We start from the raw sequence: 24,463 nt of genomic DNA on the forward strand, positions 1-24,463 counted from the left end.
GACCATCTGGGAATCTCGTTCTTGCCCTCAGAGCCTCCTGTCTGTTCCCCTAAGTAACAAATCCCCTATTACCACAGCACGCTCCTTTCCCTTCCCTTCTGAGACCCAGCCACTGAGACCTTCCTCTGTTAAGTTAACACCCCCCAACCCCTCCACAACTGTATCCAAAGTGATATACCTGTTGGTGAGGGGGATGGCCACAGGGGTACTCTGCACAGACTCCTTAACCCCATTTCCCCTTCCTGACTGTCACCCGGTTTCCTGTGCCCTGCACCTAGGGTGTAACTACCTCTCTATACGTCCTCTCTATCACCCCCTCAGCCTCCCAATGATCCAAAGTTCATCCAGTTCCAGCTCCAACTCCTTAATGCAGCTTGTTGGATGCACTTCTCATAGTTATAGTCGTCAGGGACACTGGAGATCTCCCTTCCTTCCCACATCCCACAAGAGAAGCCTTTCACTATCCTGCCTGGCATCTCTACTGTCCTAGATGAGAAGATACAAAGAAGAAAGGGGAAAAAAACTTGAGCTTCTCTTTCATTTGCTTTCCCTGCATGAAGCCTCTCTTTGCTGGAGCTTCAAAGTGCTAAAGCCTTAAGATCATCACTCTGATATGACCACTCAGACTCAGCTGTCTGAAGATAGGTTGCATGTACTTGGCTTGTAATCCCTTGTGTTTGTAAGGCTGAAGGATGTGTGAAGGATAGATGTGTTTAAAACACCAGAAGTATTGGATAAACAGATGGGCGGGTGCGTGGGGATTGGTTATGAAGGGGGCATTTAGACCTGGAGTAAGTAAATATATTTTCACACAGTTGAGCAGGTTCCTGAAAGGATAAGAATTCCAAGGGATAAATGAGAATTTTCAGGATGGGGAAGGAAAGAGTTTTTTTTTGTCCAGTAGGGACATCAAGAACCAACAATAATGAGGTAAATTTCAACTCTAATCTAACTGAACATTGGTCAATGAGGAGCTCATACCTTCTTCTTAGAGAGAAGCTGCAGGCGCCTGCATGCCTACATTTAATGATTCAGAAACAGCTTCTTTCCCTCCACTGGATTACTGAACGGTCCATGAACTTTACGCTGTTATTTCCTCGTTTTTCACTATTTGTTGATTTTTGAAGTTAGAGAAACGTTATATCTTTGCTCTGCACTGCTGCCACAAAACAACAAACTTAATATCATCTCAGTCAGTGATAGTAAGTCTGATTCTGAATGAGGGGCAGAATGTCTCCTTCAGGTTAGTGCATTTTGAGCAAGCAGATGAATATCTGAGTTCAATGCATCCACAGAGTGATGCTACAAAAAGCTGTCTGTGAACTGATGTCCCTGACAGGAAGCAATAAAATAATGGTGAGCTGGCTGTTGTAAAGTGAAAGGCTTGTCTTGTCAATTGTCAAAATTGCTGCGGAGCTCAATAATTCCATTTCAGAAGACACTTAAAGGCATTAGACTTATACATAATTAAAATAAAATTGGATGGAACAGTTGACATGTTGTGCTCTTATTGCAAGCCAAGAATGGAACGTTGCGGCTAACTGAATGCAAATTCTCTTTAATTTCTCTCTCATGCTGCCATTAACCAGTCCATGAACAGAGGATCACCGGTCAGTGATTTCGGCGTCATGTGCACTTCTGTCCTGTCTTAACATTGTTCTATTTCCAGTTTATTCTGTTTTCTGTGGTTATAAACTCTGCATCTGTGGAACAATGTCAAGAAATTCATTTCCTTCTCCTGCCCTTTGCCCAAAACAGTCAGAGTTATCAGGCCTCTCAGCCTCTGGAATCCTTGTTGACCTTCAGGCATGTTAATACACTAATCCTCCTCTGGTTCCACATGTTCCAATCAATTCACCCCCGTTTCTACTACCTACAGTGCCTTGAAAAAGTATTCAGTTCCCAACCCTTACTTCACATAAATGAGTATTACAACCAGGGATTTTGATCAATTTAACTGAGAATTTTTATGTGTGAATCATATGCTCCTTTTTTTTCACATTACAGCCTAAAAAACGGGGAAAGTTGTAAAGCATGAAAAACTAAAAAAAATCAAAAACTGAAATGTCAGCAGTTCAAAAGTATTATCCCACTTTGCGCAGTAGTTAGTTGGACCACCTCTTGCAGCTATTACAGCAGATAGTCTTGGATAAGTCCTATTAGTTTTGCATAATGTGATGGAGCAAGATTCCCATTCCTCCTTGCAAAATTGCTCAAGCTGTACCTGGTTAGTTGGGGAGCGATGGTGGACAGCAATCTTGAGGTCTTGCCAGAGATGCTTGATCAGGTTAAGATCAGGACTCTGACTGGGCTGCACAAGGACATCAAATTTCTTCATCTGAAGCCACTCCATGGTTGCTCTGGCTATGTGCTTTAGTTTGTTGTACTGCTGAAAGATGAACTTCCTTCCCAGTTTAAGCTTTCTGGCAGAGGCTAGCAGGTTTTTTAATCCAGGATCTCTCTGTATTTAAAAACATTCATCTTTTCATTAACCCTGACCCAATTTCCAATCCCTGCTGCTGAAAAGCATCCCTCTAGTATGATGCTACCTCCACCATACTTTACAGTAGTGTTGCCTGGCTGATGTGCAGTCATTAGATTTACATCACACATATTGCTTGGTGTCGAGGCCAGAGAGTTACACTTTAGTTGTATCTGACCACAAGACCTCCTTCCACATCTTTACAGTATCCTCTAAGTGACACTTTGCAAGGTCTTCACAGGCAAGAGTATGTGTTTTTTTAGCCAGGGCTTCTTCCTTGCCACTCTTTCATAAATGTCCATTTTGTGCAAGGCCTTGGAAATTGTGAAGCCATGGACTTCATCTCCAGCTGCAGACACTGACTTCTGCAGCTCATTCAGAGTGACTTTTGGCATGACAGTAGCCACCATTACAAATGCCATTCTTGTCTGGTGACTAAGTTTAGAGGGACAGACTGACCTAGACAGTGTGGCTGTGTTTTAATATTTTTTCCACTTTTTCACAATGGACTGCACTGAGCTCTGAGTTATGTTCAGTGCCTTTGAGATGGTCTTGTACCCTTCCCCAGATTTGTGCTTCTCTATTATCATTTCCCTGACTTGTCTTCATTTTGGTTTGGTCTGTTGACCATACTTTTGCACCTTACAGAGGAGGGCGGTATTTATTTTCATGAATTCATTGAAAACAGGTGATCCTCCAATTTTCTACAGCAACAAATTGGGTGAGTTTATAAGGTAATATATGATATTGCACCGGAAGAAACTTAGTGTAGTAAATACAAAGGGGATGAATATCTTTTCTGCCTTACAATTTTAGTTTTTATTTTTTAGTAAATTGTTGACTGGTTTTGGAATTTTTCTTTTGATTTGACATGATGCACAGTGTTTTGTAGATTAGCTCAAAAAATCCTACTTCAAAATATTTTAAATTTAGAAAATGAGACAGTAAAATATGAAGATAGTTGTGGGGGCTGAATACTTTTTCAAGGCACTGTACATACAGATTAGGGACAGATTGAGGCCAATTAACATTCATTTTGGAATCTGGGAGAAAGGCGATGAGGTTATCACACACAGACAGCAGTCGAGATCAGGATTGAACCTGCGTTACAGACTGTGAGGAAACTGCTCCACCGTCTGTGCCACTGTGCTGCCCATATCCTCCCCTCTCTATTTCCCATGGACCACTCTTTTCCAATCCTTCTCTGCATGCTACAACATGGTGGCAATTCCTACACACCTTGACGGCAACCAGTTCCCCTTGGCCACTGTCACTCTCCCATGTAAAATGCTTTTACCAGTGCAGTACCTAGAAACTCAACATGAATTTTTATCACCTCCTCCTGGTACTGTCTATTTCCTTCCCCGAACACTTCTGCCTCTCCTCTCAATCTTTTCCATTACAATTTTCCTTAAATCCCACCTCTGTGACTAATGTTTTGACCTCTCCTGTTACAATCTCCTCTTTTGGACCAAGGCCATCATTGATTGCTTCTCTGTTGACTGAACTGGGATATTTTTCTGTATTAAATGTGCTGTAGAAATGTGTGTCTGTTATTGCTGAATGCTATTACAGAGACAGCTTCCTTCAATATCATTCTGCTGTAGGAGTACTGCCAGCAGTTCCCATTAATGGATCCAAGCCTCCTACTCACAGCAACCATGCTCATTATTTTAATACATTTGTGACAGACATCATGAAGCTGTGTTCTGGGTTCATCTCCATGCTTTACCCTGTTAAAAGGGAAGTAGGTTCTTGAAAGCTGGAGTTCTGGGGAAAAAAAAATGTTTCCAGCATTTTAGAAACAAATTTTAATTTAATATAAATGAAGATCATGTGTTTGATTTAAAAAGTTTTTTTTCCTTTGACTCCATTGATTGATTTATATCAAATTAGTCAAATTGAATATTGTGTCACTTGGTGTTGAGAAAGAATTATGTTGAACTGAAATGCATTTCACATTGCCTTTGTCAATTTATAAAATTTCATTCAAGGAATGGTTATATAGTACAACCGGTGACCTTGAAGCCACCCGAAGTTGGTTTACAGCCAATGAAATGTTTGTGATTTGTGGTCTTCGCTGCAGTATTGGAATTACTGCAGCCATTTTAACCACATCAACATCGTTCGAACAACAGTGTGGTAATGGCCAGATGGTCTGTTTGGATAATGTTTGTTGTGGAATAAGTATCAACCAGAACCCCTCTTGGTTGTCTATAAATAGTTCCAGGAATTCTTTTGCATTCATCTACGAGGCCAGGCAATTTATGTCTGGCTATGAACTTATCTGGGATGGCCTATGGTTTTGAAAGCTGTTGTAGAAGAACATGAGCTTTCCTTGTTTCCTCCCCACAATGACTACCTATGTAATATCTACTTTCACTTGACTGACTGGTATGTGAAGAAAGATTGGGTGTGAGTAAAAGATTGAGCAAGAAGACGGTGTGAGTTTGTGAACTAAACTGCATGAATAATCATGGGGTTTGTAGCACTAGGAACTTATTTTGACAATGTGCCTTACTCTTCTTACAGATTAAACTGGTCAACATCAATTCTACAGATATCGTTGATGGAAGACCGTCCATTGTCCTTGGTTTGATTTGGACCATCATTTTATACTTCCAGGTGACCCCCCCCAATACTACTCTAAATATACCTTTTGTTACAGTTATATGCCAGTCTTTGCAACCCGTTGCAACCCCCCATTTTCACTGGCTTGTTTTCTAATCTGCAGATCGAAGAACTTACCTGTAACCTGTCACTGCTCTCGTCGCTGTCCAGCAGTGCCTCGTCTGTGGAGAGTGTGGCCAACTCTGAGACTGGGAGCCCCCCGTCCAAGAGAAAGGTTGTCACCAACTTCAAGGGAAATGCCAAGAAGGCTCTCCTGAAGTGGGTGCACCACACTGCAGGAAAGTGAGTTCCACCTCAGTCGTTCTGTTGCAGTAAATGAAAGTCAGTTGCTTGCTTTTATCATTCAGTATTGAAGTTTGTTCTGTGTTTACTTCTTTCAACATTATCTCATGTCCTGCCTCACTGGTACTCAGGCCATGGAGTCAGGAGTGTTCTCCTTTCCTCTCTTTGTCCTAATTAGGGTGTACAGGAAGATAAGATGGTAAACTGAATGGTTCGTCTCTCTTTTTGCTGTATACAGTAGAAATGAGACTGGACTTTCAGCACTTTCACCATCAAGAAAATGGCACCATCTCTTATCAGTATAGTAATTGACCATTCTAAAGCTTCTGTTATCTTCATCTTGCTTGCAGCTCTGTCCAGAGGGAAAAGAGGAGATTTTGGTTCCAACCAGAATTAAGATAGGAGTCACTCTTTGTGTAGTCAAACACAGATCTGACCAGGCTATGAGCATCTCACGGTAGTGGAGCCCTGTGGGAATCTGTATTTGTGAGCACAGGTTCTTGGACTGGAGCTTAGGAAAGGCAGGAAGTCCACCTGCACTAAAAACACGGTGAAAGGTGAAAACTATGCCTGCAATGGTTAGTGATGCTAGACTGATTGTCTATTCTAATCTGAGACTGGTTACTTCAGTTAACAGAAATGGCTGCTGATGTGGGGTAAAGGAGAATTTCTGATGTTAGATAATGATTCCACTGAACAGTGCCACAGGCTCAAGCGGGTAAATGCTATACTCCCCCACTCTGTCTCCATCTGAGAGGACTGATGGTATTCGTTTTGGAATGCCTCAGTGTTGGGAAATTATTCCAAAGACTGCCTTTGGTTCTGGCCAAATATCCAAACTCCCTGGTAAATGTCCACAAGTAAGACAAACTGGACCCTTTGATTCACAGGGCACATCATTGTGCTGATCCTGATTAATGTGAAACACTCTTCTTGCCAATTGCCCTGTTCTGCTTTCTTGCTGTGACTTTAGTCTTCTGTGTAAATAAATAACCATATAGTTTTAATCGACAAACGTGGAGCCTGTCAGGGTCACCTATTAAAGCTTGAATAGATTCTGCTGTAGATTCTAGAATCTTATGCCATTTCTCGTCTCTCAACAAACAAAAAGCTGGAAAAATTTGGTGGGTCGGGCAGCATCTGTGGAGGAAATGGACAGTTGATGTTTTGGGTTGACACCATCATCGGGACTGAAAGATACAGAGGAGATAAGCCATTATAAAACCTTGGAGGGAAGCGATCGATGGTGGACGAGTTGGCAGGTGATAGATGGATTCAGGTGAAGAGGGGAGACTGGAAATAACAACAGAAGCTGAGAGATGATAGGGGGAGGAAACAAGTGGGATCTTCTATTGTGCACAAGACGAATACAGAGGGCAGATTGTGTGAGGATCATTCCACAGTGCCAGGTAGTATAAAGAGGGGAAACCGAAACCAGGTCTTCAGCATTGATAGTCTGATTCCTGTGCTAATACAGAGATTATCTCCAAAGTGAAACTGCTTCATTAAATAGTTCTTCTTAATTGCCAACATGTTGCAGGTAAAAACTTGAATTTCATGCTGAATGGAACTGGTGATGCATTGGCAACTATGGTTACAGTACTGTGCAAACGTCTTGGGCACATATATATATAGCTAGGGTGCCTGAGACCTTTGCACAGTCCTGTATTTGTCAACGTGGAGCGGAGAGCGAATTTGTTAATATGGCCGCAGCGAATGATGTTTGGAGTGGTGAGGGTGGCGTGCTTGGGTGGGGTGTGGAACAGGTGGCAGAGAAGGAGTCCCAAGGGTGAGTGCAGACACACACCAGGCAAGGTTATTTAATTCCTAACAATTGGTTTATTGATCATTATAGAATGTCTCCCTGGTGCTTCCCACTCCCTCCCTCTCCCTTCCCCTTTTCTCTATCATGATTCCTCTCTCCCTGCCTCTTTCCCACTCTTGGAGACCCACATCAGAAACAGGTTTACCATCACTCACAAATGGCATGAAATTTGTTTCTTTTTTGAGGCAGCAGTACAGTGCAATACATAAAATCACCTCAGCACCGTACAAAAGTGTTAGGCACCCACACTAAGTATATGTGCCAAAGACTTTTGCATAGTCCTCTAAGTGAAGAGCAGGAGCTGCAATGGTTAATCTTTAGAGAGGATGATTCTTTAATTTTGGAGATTCAGTTGAAGGTAGGCAGAAGAATACAATGCAAAGACATAAAATGTATATAAATTTCAAAAATATATAAATAGTACAAAAAAAGGAATAATGAGTCACTGTGTATGGATTCATGGACCATTTAGAGATCTGATAGTGGAGGAGAAAAAGATGTTTGAGTATAGGTCCTCAGTCTCCAGTGCTTTTTCCCTAATGTTAGTAATGAGAAGGTGGCGTGTCCCAGATGGTGAGCATTCTCAGTAATGGATACCGCCTCCTGAAGCTGTCCTCGGTGGTGGGGAGGGTTGTGTCTGTGATGAAACTGGCCGAGTCTGCAGTCTCTGGTGGCCCTGAGCATTGGAGCCTCTATACGAGGCACTGATACAACCAGCCAGAATGTTCTCCACCGCACATCTATAGAAATCTGCAAGAGCTTTTGGTGACGTATCAAATCTCCTCAAAGCTGCTAATGGTGTGGAGCCCCTGGTGTGCCGTCTGCATCAAAATGTTGGGCCCAGGATGGACCCTCTGCCACGTTGATAACTAGGAGGCTGCTCACGCTTTCCACTGCTGCCCCTTCAGTGCGGACTGGTATGTGTTCTCCCGACTTCCCCTTCCTGAAGTCCACAATCAGTTCCTTGGTCTTGTTAGCGTTGCGTACAAAGTTGTAGTTGCAGCAACACTGAAGCAGCTGATCTATCTCATTCCTGTACGCCTCCTCATCGTCATCTGAGATTCTGCCAGCAACAGTGGTGTCATTGGCAAATTTATTGATAGCATCCGAGCTGTGTCTCGCCACACAGTCAGAAGTGTAGAGGGAAGAAGCAGTGGGCTAAACGGAATCAGGGAATGAGAATCCTTTAGTGGTGCACGTCCCGCTGCGATGACCGCAACAAGGTGGAGTGGCACCCAAATGTGGTGAGTTCACACATTGCAAGAACGTGTTGGTTAGATCGAGAATGGGTCGGTTACCAGAGACCAGAATGCAACATCAGCAGTGGAGATGCAAGAGACTGCAGGTGCTGGGACCTAGAGCAAAAAACACAATGGCTGGAGGATCTCAGTGAGTCAGGCTGCGTCTGTGGAGGGAAATGGACAATCAATGTCTTGGGCCAAGATCATTCATCTGGACTGGACAAAGTCTAGCCAACTCCAGATGAAGGGTCTCAACTGCAAAGGTCAACATTTCCCTCCACAAATACAGTCTGGTCCACTGAGTTCCTCTTGAAGTTTGTCCTATTGTGTGCGTCAATCGTGCTGTACTGATTTGCTCTGCAAGGCAGGGAGGAGCCTAAGGCAGCTCCATATTCTATTCTGCTTCAGGCCCAGTGCCCCAATCTTCACAGGTTTTCTTCTTGTTGTTTTACATAATGCATTTATAGCCTCTGCTTTTTTCCTGTGAAGGCGTTTAGGCATTGAAGTGAAGGATTTTGGTCCGAGCTGGAGGAGTGGTGTTGCCTTTCATTCAGTTATTCACGCCATCCGTCCCGACTTGACCGACTTGGAAAGGATCAGGAACCAGTCAAACAGGGAAAACTTGGAAAGTGCTTTCAGCATCGCTGAAACTCAGCTCGGGATTCCAAGACTCCTGGACCCTGAAGGTACTTGTCAATCGTTATTCGTTAGAGTTCAAGTTCCTGATGTAATTTTGTAATTTTATCTGTTTTATTGGTGGTGGATAGTTCAGCGGAGACTCCCACTGTAGGAATCTATTATCATCCTACATGGCTCTCTGTCCTTGCCAGAGCTGAACTCTCAGAAATTCCAATTCTTTAATACTATTCAAAAAGATGAGTCCTGGCAGACTACTACACTTCAGAAAGGTTTGTCTTTCTGATGGGACTTTAAGCAAGGCTCTGGCTGCTGTCCTCCTGATAATAGAGGATCATACTACCCTTTGTAGTATTTGAAGAAGGGGGGCTGTGCTATTATGTCCTGGCCAATGTTCTTTGCTCAGTCAACAAAATCAAGAAAAAAAATGCTCAAGTGCTAGTGAAGTGAAATTCCTGTGCCTGACAATTAATTGGTGAGCCTTTATAAAACATTAGTTTGGCTCCTATCAGAGTAATGTGTGCAGTTGCAGATGTTACGTTTTAGGAAGGTGCAGAAGAGGATCAGTGAAATGATTTTAGAAACAAAGAGCTTTGGTTGTGTGGGACAGTGGTGAAGCTGAGTTTTGTTTTTGGAACAGGTGAGGTTTTGAGACGATGGGGTCAACGTGGTTAAACTCATGGAGACAGAGCAGATAGAAATTGCTCCTTCTGGCAGAGGTCTAAGAATGAAGGTGATGGGCAAAACAACGGAAAGAGACATGAGGACGATTATAAACACAAGAGATTCTGCAGATGCTGGAAATTCAGAATAACACACACAAAATGCTGGAGGAACTTGGCAGGTCAGACAGCATCTATGGAGAGTACTAAAGAGTTGATGTTTTAGGCCGAGACCCTTCATCAGGACTTTTGACGAGATCTGATGAACATCTGATGATAGACTGCCTGATATACTGAGTTGTTCCAGCCATTTGTCTGTGGGGAAGGTTATAGGCTGGTTTTCTCTCCAAGGGGTAATATTGGAGGCAGATTCAGTTGATGTTCAAAAGGGAACTGGATAAGTATCTGAAATGAGAGAACTCACAGGCTATGAGGAGGAGGAAGGGGAGTGAAACTATCATCTTACATAGAGCCAGAATGGACAATAAAGGCCAATTGGCCTCCTTCCCATTGTGCCTATTATGATTCATTGAGGAACATGGGAAGTTTTAAGTTGCAGAGAAAGTGGGAAAAACAAAAGAGGTCTTTGACAAAGTGAAAACCAGGAGAGTCTGAAGGACTTGGGTGTTGGTGGTGCTGGCTGAGCGAGCACAGCAGTGGTCTGTTTGGAGGAGGTAAACAAAATCTGAAACCCCAGAAGACGACAGAGGAGACAAAAGACTTGAGGGGTAGGAGTGTGAGGTGTAAGAATAGAAGGGTTGATTAGCTGTATCATGTGTCACCTTGGAAGATGAAGGCGCTAAGCTTCAGGCTTACACTGGGCTTTGTTGGAGCTGTGTAGGAGGCCAAAGGTAGAGTGGTTGAGTGAGACTAGGACAAGAATAAAAGTGTTCTGTACTTGCCTCAATTGGTCTTCACCCTCCAAAGTATCACCTACCTTTTCCTGCATTCCCTCTGCCCCTCGTGCATTCTCCACACTTAAGACTTGTTCCGTTTCTAAGGTTTTTTTTCCAATTCTGATGATAGCTCATTGACCTGAAGCATTCATTCTGTTCCCCACCCTCCCAGTAAATTTAGTCTCAAGTACTGAATACTTCCAGCATCTTCTGTTTTTGATTTCCTCTTGCCTGGAATTTAGTTCAGATTTCTCCCATGTCATCTCTGTAATGAACTTTTGCTGAGGCTCTGTCAGCTTTGGAAACAGGAGGTCTTCATGACCTGTGTGCAGCAACACTCCTCAGTAATGAGCCTTCATCCTGTCGGGTGTTATAATGTTCTCTTCCATGGAGTTATTATTGGATATTGTCATGTATTTTTGTTGTCCCTGATGGAGGTTTTCTAATTATCTTTATTATTTTACTCAAGTAGAAGATTAAGAAATAGAACACATTACAACTCTGGTACTAACTCAGGCAAGCTTATATAATGTAGTTGGGAGAACAGCTGCCTCACAGTCTCAGCAATCCAGATTTAATCATATCACAAACATGAGAAAATCTGCAGATGCTGGAAGTCCAAGCAACACACACAGAACACTGGAAGAACTCAGCAGACCAGGCAGCATCTATGGAAAAGAGTACAGTCAGAGTGGATTCCGGCCAAGACCCCTCAGCAGTCCTTCAGACTTTGACCTTACTCTTTCCCATAGATGCTGCCTGGCCTGTTGAGTTCCTCCAGCATTTTGTGTGTATTTCTCAGATTTAATCCTGACCCCTGGAACAGTCTGTATAGAGTTTGCGTGTTCTGGCTGTGACTAAGTGGGTTTCCTCCAGGTATTTGCCTTCTCAGTTTCCAATTACCTGCAGCTGGGTGGTAAATTGGCCACTGTAAATTGCCCCTAGTGGGCAGGTGAGTGGTAGAGTTAAAGGGATGTTTTTGGGAAGGTGGGGCCAACACAACAGGGTTGGTGAAAGTGGATGGTCATCTTGGTCCCAGTGCACCAAAGTGTCTTTCTCCATGCTGTCTGACTCTACAAAACATAGGAAAGGAAAGGAAAGGTACGTCGCATCTGGAGTTTCTCCGGTTAGCGAACGATTTCCCTCCATGCCTCTCTGACGTAGTGGGGAACCGCGTGCGAGGCAAGTTACAGCAGTGGTTTGCCATTGCTTTCTGCCAGGTGAGCTTCCAAAGAGATCACCAGCTCATAACCCAGCACGGATGGAAAGTGTGCAGGGGAGCCAGCTGGATTCGAACTTGGGACCTTTCGTCCCGAAGTCTGACGCTGATGCCACTACGCCACCAGCCAGGTCACAAAAACATAACACTTCCATAAAGTGTGTGTAGAAGGCCCTTCCATTTGCACGATGACTGAACTATACATGACCCTACAATTGTGGCCAAGCCAGCGGTTTGTAAAGTTCTAACGTGATCTTGCTGCTCTTATGTTCTGTTCCTTGGTCAATAAAGGCAAGTATCCCATTTGCCTTCTTAACCACTTTTCTGTCTGGGCTGATCCTTCTTAGGGATCTGTGGAGATGTACTCTGACATCGGTCTCTTACTTTACATGTCTTCGTATTTACTATATTTGCCGAGGGATCCGTGGACCCCAAGTTGGGAACCACTGCTCTAAAACTTTCCCATCCATACACCTGTCCAATTGGCCTTTAATGGTGGAGAAAAGGTCTGTTTCTGTGCTGTATGACTCTATGAAACTGTAAGAGAATAAGAGATATTGAGAAAAGGCCATATGCCATCTGTGTGCTTTTGGGTATTAGTAAAGCCATGTGCTTTCAGTCCCTGTCCTGCCATAAGATTTGTGTCACACCCCAGGGGCATGTCATCCTCCTGCTACTCCTCAGCTGTGGGTGGTGACTTGTTAACCTTGTACTTGAAAAAGACTGGCCCCTGATCGAGAAATGCACCATTTAATGACTCATTGTTGGCTTCAAGGAAGGATGATTAAATATTAAGTATTGAAAAGTATATTATAAGAATATTCAACTGCTTTGAATATTGACTTACAACCTCACCCAATTACTGCTATTTTTGGGTTACCAATGATAGAATCAAATCATTTAACCTCTTCAGCTCGTTGGATGATTGCATTTCTTACATTAATGGCGAGAAGATTCATTTTGCTAAATTGGAAAGAGATTAATCCTCCTACCACATTTCATTGGTTGTCTCAAACTATGCTGTGTTTAAATTTGGAAAAATTTGCAAGTGTTGTTTATGATCCCTCTATTAAATTTGAAAAGACCTGGAGGCCATTTATTCAACATTTTCATATGATGTAATTTGATGTTTTCCAAACTTTTATTTCTTTGTAATATTGGTTGGGAGAAACGGAGTTGTCGACACTAAGGTTTCCTCCTTTTTTATGATATTACATAACAGCCCATGTCTTTTTTTTAGTTTAGTTGATTAATTCTGTTTAGATTAGTTTTTTGGGGGGAGTTATAAATTTTTTTCCTTTTTCATGGTTTTTTCTTAGATTTTTTTTCTTTGTTTTATATTGTTCATCTATATCCTATATGATTGGGAGTTTTATCATTTAAGTGTCAACTGGCTTTATAATTACTTATGCTAATTATAACAATGTATTCCGAATAACTTTGTACCACTACCATGTTATGTTTATTATTATGAAACTAATAAAAAGGTTGAAAAAAAAGAAAGAAAAGTGTATAGGTCCAATGGTTAAAACAAAACCTCTTATGCAAGTTTATAGGGTGCTGGTGAGGCAATATCTGGTGTACTGTATTGGCTTTTGATCCAAGGAATGATTTACTTACATTGGAGAAGTTTCATTAAGTTGATTCTTGGAGTGCATGGGGTGGCATGTGCCAAGCGGGTATGCATGTTGAAGAAGAATGAGAGGCGATCTTATTGAAACATGAGGAGAATTCCGAGGGGATTGTAGGCAAGCTGCTGAGAGAATGTTTCCTCTAGAAGGGGCATAGTTTTAGAATAAGGGGGGGAGGTCACCATTTTGTTTTTGCCTCTGGTGGTTGTGAACCTTTGGAATTTTCTACCCCAGTGAGCCATAGAAGAGGAGTCACTGAATATCCTCAAGCTGGATGCAGTAAACGACAAGGAAGTTGAGAGATATGTGGAGAGGGTGGGTGAGCTAGTGGTCTTGGGCCCAAGGTTTGGTCCGTCATGAACTTACTGAAAGTTAAAGCAGGGTCAAGGAGTTGGCTGGCCTACTCCTGCTCTGGTTTTTGTATGTTCTTATGCAAACCATTTCATGAAACTATAGCTTGCCACCTCTCACCTCTCACCTCTCACCCCTAAGACCTCTTGCGTGTCCCTGATTTCCATCACCCCACCACTGACAGGCTGTCTCCACAAACCTCACTGCGTCCCCATCTTTCCTCTTCTTTCAATCCACTTCCTTGACCACGTTTCTGTTCACCTGTCCTGACAACTCTGTAAGGGGTTAACCTCACTTTCTTGTCTGAAGCGCTCTTATGAGAAGTGGTGGGGTTTTGAAGCACACCACTGTTAGATGCTATTAGGGGTACAGTATGTACATATTGCTCAGTTGTCTGAAGGAGCAGCTGAATCCTATCTTCTAACTGAATGACATTTTACAGATGTTGATGTTGACAAACCAGATGAGAAGTCCATCATGACCTACGTAGCACAGTTCCTAAAGCAATATCCAGACCCACGGGAGGCTGAGCATGAACCCGCAGAGGAAGAGGTGAGTCCTTTCCTATTTCTATTTCAACTTGCTGCAGAAGCACAGAGTAATACAGCAGAGGCAGGGTATGTGGTCTCTTTAGTCTGCACCAGCCAAGCCCCACTCCCTTCCTGTTCCCCATGGCCCTGAGGTTGTCCATCCTTCAGGAATTTACAGTATCTTTTTTCCATTGAAACTTCCTGTCGATTGGACTTCAATCATACTTTTGGCCATTGGATACTAATACTAAATCACACAAGCATTTATTGTACATCTAAGGGGAAAAAAACTGCTGATGCTTGATAACCAAATAAAAATAGAAAATACTGGAAACAGTCAGCAATTGTGGTGAGAGAAATAGTTCATATTTCAGGTCCTTTTCTCGGAGCGGGAAAACAAACCTGTTTAAATTTGCAGAAAAGGGGAGAGGTGTTGAGACAATAAGGAATATAAATTATTGGGTCAATCGATGGAAGGTAATAAAGGCTTCTTAACAGCAGGTGATTTGTCTGGACAAGATGTAAACAGAGAGAGAGAGAATGGAGAAAATAAATCCCATCCAACCCCTTCTCTGGAACTTCAAATATTATTGTTTTCTAACATTTCTCAGATCAACGGCCTGAAATTATACCTCTTTTTCACTCTCTATGCCACCTGACTTGCAAAGCATTCTTTTATTTTACTATTGCATGAGTAAGCATTTTCTCATTATTTACTGTATCAAAATGTTCCATGGCCTTGGACACATCAGTAAGATCTGCTCCTATCCTCCCTTGTTTTAACAGAACACCTTCATCATCTCTAGGCTCTCCACATACCTGAATTCCTCCATTCCAGTTCTGATGAAAGTCTCGACCCGAAACGTCGACTGCCCATTTTCCTGATCCACTGAGTTCCAGCAGTAGTGTGTTTGTTTTTGGCTCACAATCTTTTGTGTGTCCACATTTTTCCATAGATCCTTATCCCAGTTATCACTTTCCCCTGGTACTGGCACCTGTGTCGTCAGTGGTCTAGGCCCTCATACTGAAACTCTTTATTTCTCCATCTCTAGCTCCTTATTAAGATACTTTCTCAGAAGCATTTAGCTTTTCGCCACCTTGTCTGTCCCAGTGTTTGGATACTTTGCCGTGTTAACTTGCATTTATAAAACCTATTTTTGGCATGGAAAACATTGCAACACGACACTGATGTTCTTTAGCTTTGTGAGTTCTTGTATTTTTTTATACAAATTCGAATAATTTTTCAGAAAGTATGGATATTTAAAAAGTTTGATATTCTGAGAATACTGCAAAGCATGGGTCCTAATTGTAACTTCTCAGATGAGTGCGTCGAGCTGTTTCTTATCTCTCCTTGCAAGTTGTCTTGACGCTCCTGATGAATCTGTGCGTGAATGTTTCTCAGAGCCTGTCGTGGAATTGCGTCCCTGCCCCTCACAATATTCTGCAAAATTTCTACTGGCTGAACAGGAAGGTTATGTAAGATTGCAAGTTTGGGAATAAGTTACTGTCCCCGTGGATACGGCTTGCTGTCACTGTTTAGACTCGAATTCAGCGGCATCTCACTGCCTCTCTTTTCACTGTACAATTATTTCCATTCCATGCTCCACCAGCGTGAGGGCAAACAGCTGCTGAGAGACTTGAAAGTTTGGCTGGAGCAGTTTGAAAGGGAGCTCACACGGTCTCAAATGGTGGAAGCTGGGCTGCAGGAGAGTTATCAGGTGGGTTGGTGCTATCTTCGTCGATTGTCATTTCTGAAGTGCAATTTTATCAGGCTCCTGCTGTGAGGCAGTAGTCTGGGCTCTGCAGATAAGAATCAGGTTTAATATCACCGGCATTTGTCGTGAAATATGTTAATTTTGCCGTGACTGCGGTACATGATAATATGGAAAAAAAACTGAATTGCAGTAAGTATATATATGTAAAACAAATAGCTAACTTAGGTAAGTAATGCAAAAACAGAAATAAAAAAGTAGTGAGGTAGTGTTTATGGTTTCAATGTACATTCAGAAATTGGATGGCAGAGGGGAAGAAGCTGTTCCTGAGTCACTGAGTGTGTGCCTTCAGGCTTCTGTACCTCCTTCTTGATGATAGCAATGAGAAGAGGGCCTGTCCTGGGTGATGGGAGTCCTTAATAAAGGAAGCCACCTTTTTAGAGGCACTGCTCCTTGAAGATATCTTGGATGCTACAGAGGCTAGTGCCCATGATGGAGCTGACTAATTTAATAGATCCTGTGCAGTAGCCCCCTCTCCCCCATACCGTCCCATGATGCAACCAGTCAGAATGCTCTCCACGGTACGTCTGTAGAAATCTTCGAGCTTTTTAGTTGACATTGCAAATTTCTTCAAACTCCTAATGAAATACTGTATTGCCACTGTCTCTGGCTGTATCAATATGTTGGGACCAGGTTGGGTCCTCAGAGATAATAACACCCAGGAGCTTGAAATTGCTCACTCTGTTCACTTCTGATCCTTTTTGAATTCTGTTTGTTTACAAAGCTGTCCTTTTTTGAAATTGATTGCTGCTTGTCGTCTACATTTGAACGGGTTTTTGGGAAGACGAATTCTCATTTGTATTAATTGCCTGCTATCCATATGTAACTGGGTCTTGGTTACACTGGCTGCTGAGGTGTCTAAAATGGATTCTTTGTATGTTATATAAAATGGCTTTTCTGTAATAATAACTGTGACGTAAGGAGTTCTCTCTCTCCCTGCTTGTTTGGGTTATATTATTGATAAGGGGAAGAACGAACCAATGTGTGTCCATGTTATTCTTTTTGTGGGAGATATTCTGTCTCATATGGCTGGGAACCGTGTGGTTTGGCTGGTTTTTTGGGAGTAGAACTGAAGAGGAAGGACGTGCTGGATGCGCTCTGGTCGACCACCGTGGTTGGTCCCGAGCGGCGGGTTGAGGGGGTCGGAGGGGATCGAGTGGTGGAAAAAGACCCCGTTCATTGAGCTCCAACGGTTGTGCACGAAGTGGTTGAACTCTGATAAGTCTGGCGCCTTTTACTTTCCTTTTATATTGTATCTCTATTAATTACATAGTCCCAGTAAGATCTATAAGTTGTAATCTGTAAATCGTACATTGTGTGCTGTCTGATATTTGAGGTGTGAGTTTGAACCAGGGTGCATTACACAGCAACTACACAAAACGTGAGACGTGGTTTGGTGGGCGGATGGGGTTTCCCCTAGGTAAACACGAGCCGATAGCCCTGAGCCTTACACTTATAATTCCTGTAAGTTGTCCTTTGTCCCTCAATTCCAAATGAGGACGAAATTGAGTGGGACAAATTGAACTGTGTAGTTATGTGAGGCACAGGTTTGATATTGAGAAACAATTCCCCATAACAGATGTCTAAGTCAAGACAGCTTAAGATTTAAAATATAAGTTCAAGAATGAGTGGTTTAGAAGGGATCAGAGGACAATTTTTTTTTCACCTCGAGGCTGGTTGCAGTCTGGAATGTACTGCCTGAAAGGGCAGGGGAGGCAGATCAGTCAAAACTGGGACAGAGTATACTGTGGACTAGATGCTGGCAACTGGGTTTGTATGGAGGGGAACTCAGTGGTTGTCATGGACACGGGGCCTGTTTCTGTGCAGTCTCACTTTATTATTTAATCAATCTCTTCAAAATGATGGATTGATCTGAAAGGGAAGAGAGGATGAAAGTGTTCCTTCTGTTGGAGAAATCTAAAGCTAGAGTAAATTCACTGGCCTTTAGTTACACTAGGGCAGAGGGAATTTGGAACTCAGGCCCCAAAAGGCAGCATGCTCTCCAGAGTTCAGAAATAGGCCTAACCCCATTGAAGCGTACAAGTTTCTAACAGTGCTCGATGCAGTAAATGCAGAGCTGGTGATTTCTCGTGGCTCACTTGTCTTAGAACCAGGAGTGACAAAAGCAAAATAAATAAGGTGCTGGCTGCTTAGGACAGGAATGATAAGAAATTTCTTCACCCGCAGGGCTGTGAATCTTTGCAATTCTCCAGTCTAGGGTGCAATGCAGGACAGTCACTGATTAATGGGATCAATGGGGTTTTAACTTTTTTAAGGGAATCAAAGGGTATGCAGTTAGTTCAGGAATGTGGCACCAGGTAAAAGATTTGGGAAGGTCTTATTGAATGACAGAGCAGACATGAAGGGCTGAATTGTCAACTCCTGCATCTTTTTCATACTTTCTTAAAATACTGGGCATCAATTGCTTTCATCATGACGATTAACAGATTTTGGTTGGAATTAGGGCTGGTAGGTGAAGCAGAGATAGAGTCCTATCTTGACCTCATGGAATGGTGGAGCAGGACCTGGGGATCAAATGGCCTCCTCCTGTGCCTCATGCTTTTCTTTCCTTCCACTTCACTTTGGATGATATCGTTTCCATGCCACACAACTGTGGCTGAACCTCATGGACAGACGGTCAGTATGAATCTTGCCATTTGAGTGTTGACAGGTTAAGTGACCATGGTAAAGGATGAAGCTGGTAGCAGAGTGATGATCAGGGAGGTGGAAGTGTTTAGGATTGGAGGAGCACAGTGGTCTCGAAGGAGGCGAAAGTTGGTGAGCATGGGATTGGCATCGCACAGTGGGCTGAATGGCCTAAACAGTGCTGTAGTGTTCTGTGTCCGTCTAAAACTGCAGTCCACATGAAAAGTAACATTAAAGCCTTTTATTAGTCAAGCAAAATCAAGGTGGAGATTGACAGATATTTAAACCACAAGAAAGTCGAAGGCTATGGGAAGAGAGCAGGTTTCAAGTTCTTGTGTGTCAACATCTCTGAGGATCTAGCATATTGATGCAATTACGAAAAAGACATGCCCATGGCTATATTTTATTAGAAATATAAGGAGTCTTCTAATGTCACCAAAGACTCTGGAAAATGTCTACAGATGTACTGTGGAGAGTATTCTAACTAATTGCATCACTGTCTGATATGGAGGGGCTACCACGCCTGGTGGGAAAAAGCTGCAGAAAGTTGCAAACTCAGCCAGTTCCATTATAGGCACTAGCCTCCCCAGCATCGAGGGCATCTTCAAAAGACAATGCTTCGAAAAAGGCGGATCCGTCGTTAAGGATCACCATCACCCAGGACAGGCCCTCTTCTCATTGCTACTACCAATGAGGAGGTGCAGAAGCCTGAAGACACACACTCAACATTTTGGGAACAGCTGCTTCCCCTCCGCCATCAAATTTCTGAATGGACAATGAACCCATGAACATTACCTCAGTGTTGTTTTTTTTTACTCTTTTTGCACTACTTATTAATTTAATTTTTTAACATATTTCTGATTGTAATCATAGTTGTTTTTATTATTATGCTTTGCAATGTACTACTGCCGCAAAAAAGCAAATTTTATTACGTACATACGCCAGTGATGTTAAAGCAGATTCAGATTCTGATCCTGACTCCAAGAATGTATTTACCTCTGTATCTTATCGAACAGTACAGCCATTGGCCTGCTTCTGCCATTGTTTCTTGTCCTTCGCCAGAAGCCATTCAGAATAAACAAGGCGATGAGTGCTTAGAGCAGCTGGGCGGTGCTAGGATACATCTTGAATAGTTTGTGTCAGGGAAAGGATGCCGACGACATATTGGTGGTGGTGGACCTGTTCATGCATGTGACTCAGTGCCACCTCAAGAGCATTTGGGTATGGACAAGATTCTGGTCTTAACAGCAACCACAGTGAATTTGATAGCAATCCCATTCCCACTCCCGTGCTCAGTCACTTGTAACGCAGGGAAGTGAGAACAGAGGGAGGGGTGGAGAGATAAAGGTGGCATAAGGTATTGTACAGATCGAGGAGCACTCCAGTTCTGATTATGACTCCACATTGATGTTCTGCTGATGCCTCTTGTCCAATTAATAATTATGGAGCATGCAAGTCTGAATTTCAAATGCCACTCAGGCTGCCAAAGATTGCAGCTGTTTCACAGTAGATACCCATTTATTGGTGTGTATAAATGATAGCTCTAAGTAGATGTACACTTCTGTTTCCACAGCTGTTTAAAACATTTCAAGGCCAGTATGAAATGAAAAAGAAGCACATCAAAGCACTAATTCAGTCTGCGCAGTCGCTGGAACAGGTCACGGTGAAACAATTATGGGACAGAGTGACTGTCAGAGTAAGTCATGAGAGAGTGCATCTGCAAAGTTGCCATTTTGTTGTGGGATTGTTTATTGACAGTGAGTCTGATGCTCATGGCCGATTAATTGCAGTAAGGTCTTTGGCTTACCTTTCTTAGCTAATGGATTGGCACATCGTGTTGGATAAATCACTTCCTGGACCCCTGGGTGCCATCGGAGCCTGGCTGCACAGAGTGGAGGCTATTCTCGGAGAGGAAATCATAATCCAGCAGGCACATGACGAAACAGCCAACATCATCCACAGGAAGCTGGAGCAACACAAGGTGAGGCTCTGACAGGAATGCACGTTGGGTCACACCTCTGAGTGCTGGCACGTCTTCCTTCTGGAGCTCTGGTGGAGAACCCGCTTGAACTATCTGCCATTGATCACAACATCTCATCCAACTTAAACTCGCTCAGGACCTTAATCTCCCTCATCATGTAGCACAGAAACAGGCCCTTCAGCCCAACTTGTCCGTGCTAACCATCCATACGAGTCCCATTTGTCTGCATTTGGTCTCTATCCCTCTAAATCAGGGGATCTAACTTGGGATCCACAGACCCCTTGCTTAATGGTATTGGTTCATGGTATAAAAAATGTTTGGAATCCCTGCTCTAGATGGTTCCTATCCGTGTATCTGTCCCAATGTCTTTTAAATATTGTTATTGTACTCCATATATGTATAACCCTCTATGTGAAGAAGTTGTTCCTCAGGTCACTTTTAAATCTTTCCCCTCTCACCTCAAACCTGTGCCTTTTCATTTTTGGCCCCCTTTCCTCAGGGTTATAAGACTACCTTCACTTTATCTGTGTCTTCATGATTTTATACACCTCTCTGTAAGGTCTCCTATGCTTGCCTGTTCCCAAATGTTGTTAAAAACGACATTTCAATTGCAACGATAATCATATTTTTCTCTCTGAGGGATATCACGGGGAGTATAGAGGTTATGTGCAATTTCCTATGAATTGACTTGGCCCTATCAGGTATATTGGTTGTGTGCACAGGGAATCCACAGAGTACTGTAACAAGTGCTGGGAATACTGTAACTGAGGAACCTGGGAGTCCAAGTGCCCAGTTCGCTGTGCAAGGAGACAGTGTGTTGAAGAGGGAGTTCAGCATGCTGGCCTTCATCAGAGCATTGAGTTTGAGAGGAGGAATATTAGTATTGGTGCACAGTTTTGGTCACCCATTTATCAAAAGTATGTTGTCATGCTGGATAGGTTGCAGAGGAGATTTAGGAGCATGCACCTTGGATGAGAGGGCCTGAGTATTAAGGGAGAGGTTGGCTACTCTGGAAATTTATTCCCTAGAGTGCCATAGCAGGAGGAGTGATCATAGAAGTTTATAAAATCATGAGAACTATGGATAAGGTGGACAATCATAGTCTTTTCCCCGGGGGACTGGGAGTCCAGAGCTCATCGGTATAGATAAGACAGGAGAGATTTAAGACAGACCTACAGAGTCACTTCTTTACGCAGAGAGTAGTGATCAGGAGCTGCCAGCGGAGGTGGTCAAGGCAGGTATAATTGCAACATTTGAGAGGCAGTTGCATAGCTACCTGGAGAGTGGGGTCTTGGAGAGTTATGGGATGCACTCGGGTACCTGGGACAGCAAGAAGGGTCCCGAGATTCAGTGGTTCACAGGGACCAGTTGGTTCAAAGGGTTTGTTTCTGTGCTGTATTAATCTATAACTCTGTCACTCTGAGACCATTCTGTTATTGTCTGGTCACAAGAGCAGAGTTCCCTTCCCTCTGCAGTTCTAATACAACAACGAATTCACACTATATCATTTGCCCTTGCGATCTATCCCTGTGTTAACCAATCAACAGAAGTAACCAACTGTTACTGCGAGCAAACTGGTCGATTGAAATTGCACTAAGAAAATATTTCACCCGGAGAACATTTATTGACCACCTCACTGGCACTGAGTAATACAGTTCCTGTTGGACTTTAACTCGAGTGAAGCTTTCTTGGGTAATATTAGAGTGTAATATTTTCACTTCCTTGGTATGACCCTGCAAATGTTATCATAAATTAATTATTTCTAAAAAGCAGTCATCTTATTGTGTAACAGAATGAGAGTGTAGAAACAGCAGTGAAATGAAGGACCAGTAAATCTGCTTGTGATTGTGTGATACGAGGAGAACTCTTCATAAGCATTTACAATCTCTTCCATGTTAGAAGGCAGACAGGTTTCTCTCCTAATGCCTTGTCCAGAGAGTAGCACCCTTGACAGTATCTGCGGGGGGTGTGCATTTGAAGCCCTGGAGAGTGAATTGAATCTGTAGCCTTCTGACTGAGGGACAGGGTGCCAATCCTGAGTCACAAGTACCACTTTCCCAGTGGTGCCAGTGAGAAACTGCCTCATGGAAGCAGTCTGGGCTGACTTCAGAAGTCAAACAGAGACCTGACTATTCTCCTTGGTGGTTACCTGTAGACTGCCCAGAGGAACTTTGTTGAATTTGAGTTTTCCTCTTCAGTTGATGCAGTTATGCTGTGTCAGGTGGTAAGAGGGGGTAGTGGTTAAGCCAGGACTAATCTGGGCCTGGTCTGCCCCTACAGAGGGCAATCACACCTGAAATAGTTTATTCACATTGGTTGCGGTGGTGCAGAGGAGATTTATGATGATGGTATTGAAACTGAAAATTTACAGTTCTGGGGTTGGGGAAGATGGATGGACTGGGGTTACACAAACATGAGGAAGTCTGCAGATGCTGGATCTCCAAAGGACACACCCACAAAGTGGTGGAGGAGCTCAGCATCTGTGGAAAAGAGTAGACAGTCGACATTTCGGGCTGAGGTCCTTAATCGGGACACATGATGGAAACAGCATGACAAAGGGTCCTGGTGAAGGGTCTCAGCTCGAAACATAAACAGTTCACTCTTTTCCATTGTTGCTGTCTGGCCTGCCGAGATCCTCCAGCATTTTGTGTGTGCTGCAATAGACTGGATAGACTGGGGTAGTTCTCTTTGAAACAGCAGAGACTGGGGGGGGTGGGGGGGAACAATGGGCATGAATAACATTATGAAGCACCAGTTTCTCCTAGCAGAGGGGTCAAAAATGAATGGGGTTTGTATTTCAAGTAATGAAGGATTTGAAGGAAGATGAGAGGAGTCAGAGGATGGTAGAGATTTGGAACTCACTGACGGGGTGGTAAAGGCAAATGTCCTCATCACAATTTCAGCAGCGCTTGGATGTGTACATGACCTGCAGGTCTATGGATTACTGGAGGATAGGATCAGATTGTGTGGCCTTTCATGACCAGTATAGGTATGATGGACAAAACAACCACTTTCTGTGATGCTGTGATCGGTAAGAAATGGTGGTCACTTCATCCTTTATATGGATTACCGAATGAATGTCCTGAGCTAACCTTGACCAATCTCAGATGATATGTATTTGTTTCTTCCCCAGGATGTTATAAAAGCTTTAGAGAGTCATCAACAAATATTCCACCAGATCTACAGGGCAGGATCTGTGAATGGTATTCCCATCCAAACTGATCAGCTGCAAGACATGGCAGAACGGTGAGCGGCAGATTGGTTAAATTATTTCAGTGAAACTTCTGTCAGCTCAATGACTTAAAATAATAATCGTGACCTTGGTCTTTCTTGTGTGAATTTCACTGATCCTAGCTGGGCAGTTAATAAAGTGATAAAGTGATGTAGGTTACATTTCCTTACCACATGGAATCAGGCCATTTGACCCATTGAGTCTATGCCAGCCCTCGGAGCAATCCCTTCAGTTCTCCCTCTCTTTTCTCTCACATGCATCACAGCTACAGTCCTGTGCAAAAGTCTGAGGCATATATATATACACACATATATATATATATATATATATATATATATATATATATATATATATATATATACACACACATATATATATACACATATATATATATATAGAGCTCGGGTCAACATGGAGCGGAGAGCAGGTTTGTAAATCTGGTGGGA

The 24,463-nt window shown here is 43.0% G+C and overlaps 1 protein-coding gene across 16 annotated transcripts in view; it reads left to right on the forward strand.

Moving 5' to 3' along the window:
• syne1b (spectrin repeat containing, nuclear envelope 1b) overlaps positions 1–24,463 on the forward strand; it is a 504,374-nt gene that overhangs the window by 91,232 nt on the left and 388,679 nt on the right. For 10 of the 16 annotated variants that reach the window (XM_063056272.1, XM_063056279.1, XM_063056269.1 and 7 more), the window contains exons 5-13: positions 1,590–1,610; positions 5,015–5,107; positions 5,217–5,395; positions 8,951–9,147; positions 14,299–14,408; positions 15,997–16,104; positions 20,378–20,500; positions 20,621–20,785; positions 23,919–24,031. In XM_063056272.1, the coding sequence (XP_062912342.1) occupies positions 1,590–1,610; positions 5,015–5,107; positions 5,217–5,395; positions 8,951–9,147; positions 14,299–14,408; positions 15,997–16,104; positions 20,378–20,500; positions 20,621–20,785; positions 23,919–24,031 (1,109 nt within the window). Of the gene's footprint in view, positions 1–1,589; positions 1,611–5,014; positions 5,108–5,216; positions 5,396–6,510; positions 6,675–8,950; positions 9,148–14,298; positions 14,409–15,996; positions 16,105–17,240; positions 17,273–17,316; positions 17,381–20,377; positions 20,501–20,620; positions 20,786–23,918; positions 24,032–24,463 lie in introns of those variants that run through there. The other 6 variants (XM_063056284.1, XM_063056273.1, XM_063056268.1 and 3 more) reach the window with 4 other exon arrangements.

The sequence above is a fragment of the Mobula hypostoma genome, chromosome 8 (genome assembly GCF_963921235.1).
Source record: "Mobula hypostoma chromosome 8, sMobHyp1.1, whole genome shotgun sequence".
Taxonomy (NCBI): Eukaryota; Metazoa; Chordata; class Chondrichthyes; order Myliobatiformes; family Myliobatidae; genus Mobula; species Mobula hypostoma.